We start from the raw sequence: 3,618 nt of genomic DNA on the forward strand, positions 1-3,618 counted from the left end.
TAAACTTTTACAGGCTTCAATGTTAACGAATTTATTAATAGCCTGCGATGAAATCAAGAAGCGGCGGCTGAAACCTATTTTGAAGATTCGCGTAACGGCGTTACACGATTCTGAGAAACGATCGTGTGCAAAGATAACGGCGTTTGGTTGGTCGTTATTTCCGTTGCTCGTTATTTTCGTTAGTCGTTAACCCTGGGAATCGAGACTATTACGGTCGCCAGATGGCGGGCCTTATATTTGGTATTTGGTTATATTTCTTAACGAATATGTATCACTAGCAAGAATGTGTAAAAATATTAAACAACCAAGATAAAATGTAATTCAAATTACCTCTTCTAATCAAAATAATATAGTTAGGACAATTGTGGTGAATGACATCATTAACATTAATATCAGCTTCATGTGTTATTTAAATAAAACAATTATTTTTAATTACTGCATCGTGACGTTTTACTTTAACATGCTTTTTACTTACATACTTTATTAATAATCTAGAAGTAATACTTCGGATTGAATTTGACGAACTAGTTTCAGAATATTCACAAAATAAATCTACTTACGGAACTGGGCCATCATAAATTCCACTAATACGGAGTTGCTGCTATGATATCAGAAAATAAAACCGATTAAATATAAATTTTGGTGTACGAGCACATTTATGAACCTTGCTGAAATTAGTTTCAAATACGATAGCCTTTGTCTTTAGATGGAAGTATGTATGATCAGGTGTCTGTAATTAATAGAATTATTTCATAAATAAAATTGGTAACGATATGATATGGTGACTCATGTCAATGATTATTGACTACTGTTAAAGAAATTATACGTTTTTAAATCTCGTTTTCACCCTAAAATATATTTTTTAATTATTGGTTTCTTGTTAGTGAATTAAAACAAAATACCCTGCCATCTTTCGCAAATATTTAGAACTACATTTTGACAGTGTTTTAATTTTTTTTTTAATTTACCGAAAGATGGAGCTAGCAGTTAGAAGATTTGTTTCACTAATTTAAAAACATAGGTTTAAAGCTTTTAAATGTCTGGTACACTGTCGCTTTTATAATAATTATCTCTTTATAAAAATAAATTAAGAAATAGATACTTAGTTAATATAAGGTTAAGGATACTGATACTCTCTCTAGTTTCATCTTAATTTAACTTTTTATGATAGGTAGAATATTCGAAAAATTACCTTTCGAGCAAGATATGCTCCATTCATGCCTTCTTAAGAACTTTGTATATTAAAACGACATACGATTCAATAAGATTTTCATCTATAAATCACTGATCGTTAATCTCGGGGATCTTCCCGTGAGATCGCCAACATCGCCTGTCCTGCGCCGCATTTCCACATAATTTTATAAAAAGAACCTTCTCTAATGTTTTAGAAGAAAGTTTATAGCATGAAATCTTTCTTTGCCAAAAATAAATTTTGTTATAATTTACATGTTAAATCAACTTAACGTGATGTTACATTGCAAATTTTCTTGTAAATATTTTGCTATTTTGCCAGTTTTCAATATGTACTCGTCACATTGCCTAAAATTATAAAATATTTATTTACTACTGAGCAATAACAATGCATTCGATCTTGTAGTGTTTTTATCTAACGAATAACAGAGAAGGATTTTCAATGCCTTTATACAATTTGTTTCTCTACGTAGGTATTAGGTATTTTCAGTTTTCATTTTACACACTAGTTATAAAGTTAAGAACGTTTTAAGTGTGTATATTGGTTTAATGACAGTTTTTTTTCTCATTTGTTAATTATTGTACTCGCTTTACTATGAGAACAACATAATGATTAACATCGCAATATAAAATGTTGACCAGTTAACAAGTGACCAGGGAATAATATCTTTGTCATGTTTAATTAGGATACATTTAAGTTATTTGTTGATATTGTATAATAGAATTTTGATGGTTTACTTTGTTCTGCCAACAATTTTAGTAGGAATTGTAGCCATAAAAGGTTTGAATTTTCTTAATAAGGAATAAAAAACAAGTTACAAAAATTTGTTATACGTTTATTTTATAAATGAAAGGAGGTATAAAAATATAAGATCGTATTTTATTATAAAAGAAATAATAAAACGACTTACAATAAAAATGATATAAATAAATACTATAAGACTTATTAACTATACACAAAACCAACTTGGCGCTACATGGAACAGCAATGTATAATATACGTTGGGTATAGGGTATTAAGGTCCAATTTTCATCCATTGTAGGTAATCCTACATCACGCATGACAAGAAAATCTTCACGGAGAATGTCATCCTTACAATAGCGTCCATAACACTCAGTTTTGTACAAAAAATCTTATAAATAATATCACTTTTCGCGATGTATTTGCGACGTGCTCACTTGCCGAGCAGGATCTTGCGGCCCGCGCCGAGGTTCTGTCCGGCTTGGGTCGCACCCTTGTTGGATCCGGCCTGGAGACCGATCACCGTCTGGCCAGCCTTCAGGACCTCCTCGGAGAAGTCACGCTTGCACTCCTCAGCGGGCTTGGGGCCGAGGTAGGGACCGTTCCATTCTGGGTGTCTGTATGTCTATAAACAACAAAGTACATTCATCTTATGCAATATAACCGCTTTGGTTATTTGTGACGAGTGAGGTAACATTGTACAAAAATCGTAAAATATCGTTGAACTTGGCAAAGATTCAACGCCACATCGTAACGTAGGTGTGTTATAAAGCAAACAAATTATACACACGTTCGGCAACGCTAATCGTTATTTCTGTACATGTTTATAATGTGCGAGTGAAGTGAACGCCGCTTCTTAGATTTGTTATAATTAGAGGCGGCCGACCACAACTTTAAAAGGCAACAGTGTACCAAAATGGATCTTTACAAGTTATATTTGTGTATCCATCACACTTTGTTAGTTACCTATGACTCTTTTTCATAGATGGTTTTTGGTATATTAGCAATATTTTACTAATACGTTCATAATCAATAAATGTTTTTAGTAATAGGAAGGAACATTTCTGTAAGATGAGTTCTATTATTTACCTCACGGCCGAGAGCAAAGAGTGTGCTGACTACTTGAGCGATGTCTTTCTTCTCCCACAGGTCCACTGTCTGGAATACGTCTATGTCAGGTACGCCGTACGCTTTGATCGCCGCTTGGAAGCTGCAGATTACAGGTTAGTTAATAACATACCCAGAGTTAAATATTAAAACATAAAAAGAACACCTTAATGACACCTTTTCTTTCAACTCACAAACCGAAAGGAGGAATTGTTCAAGGAACAATTCAAGTTGTAATTTTTAAAAGGATTTAACTTAATTTACCAATCTTAAAACATTGACTATAAAGAATAATATATAAAAAGTTTTAACCAATTTTTTTAATGTTGTCACTTTGACAGGTATATATGGTACATACTTGGTGATGTTCTCCATCATCTTGAACTGTCCACCGGAGCTGTTGATCTTGGCGACGGAGCCGGGCTTCAGCTTGTTGATCAGCTGGCAGAGGACGGTGCCATCCTTGAGGACATCCTCGAAAAGTTCACCAGGGGGGAATTTAGCGCCAAGGACGCCTTCGATCCATAGCTGGGCCTCCTTCTCCTGGTCGGGGTTACGCTTGGAAGCGAGCTGGAATT

At 33.9% G+C, this 3,618-nt stretch overlaps 1 protein-coding gene across 1 annotated transcript in view; it reads right to left on the reverse strand.

Annotated features, from left to right (window-relative positions):
• Positions 1-2,006: 2,006 nt before the first annotated feature.
• The window catches only part of LOC106100496 (muscle-specific protein 20), a 1,835-nt gene continuing 223 nt past the window's right edge, over positions 2,007-3,618 (reverse strand). The window contains exons 2-4 of the mRNA XM_013279362.1: positions 3,399-3,610; positions 3,023-3,143; positions 2,007-2,558 (exon numbers count right to left, since the gene is read on the reverse strand). Coding sequence (XP_013134816.1) covers positions 2,367-2,558; positions 3,023-3,143; positions 3,399-3,610 — 525 coding nt within the window. The 3' untranslated portion in view covers positions 2,007-2,366. The remainder of the gene's footprint in view (positions 2,559-3,022; positions 3,144-3,398; positions 3,611-3,618) is intronic.

This window comes from Papilio polytes, unplaced genomic scaffold, assembly GCF_000836215.1.
Source record: "Papilio polytes unplaced genomic scaffold, Ppol_1.0 DF824047.1, whole genome shotgun sequence".
Taxonomy (NCBI): Eukaryota; Metazoa; Arthropoda; class Insecta; order Lepidoptera; family Papilionidae; genus Papilio; species Papilio polytes.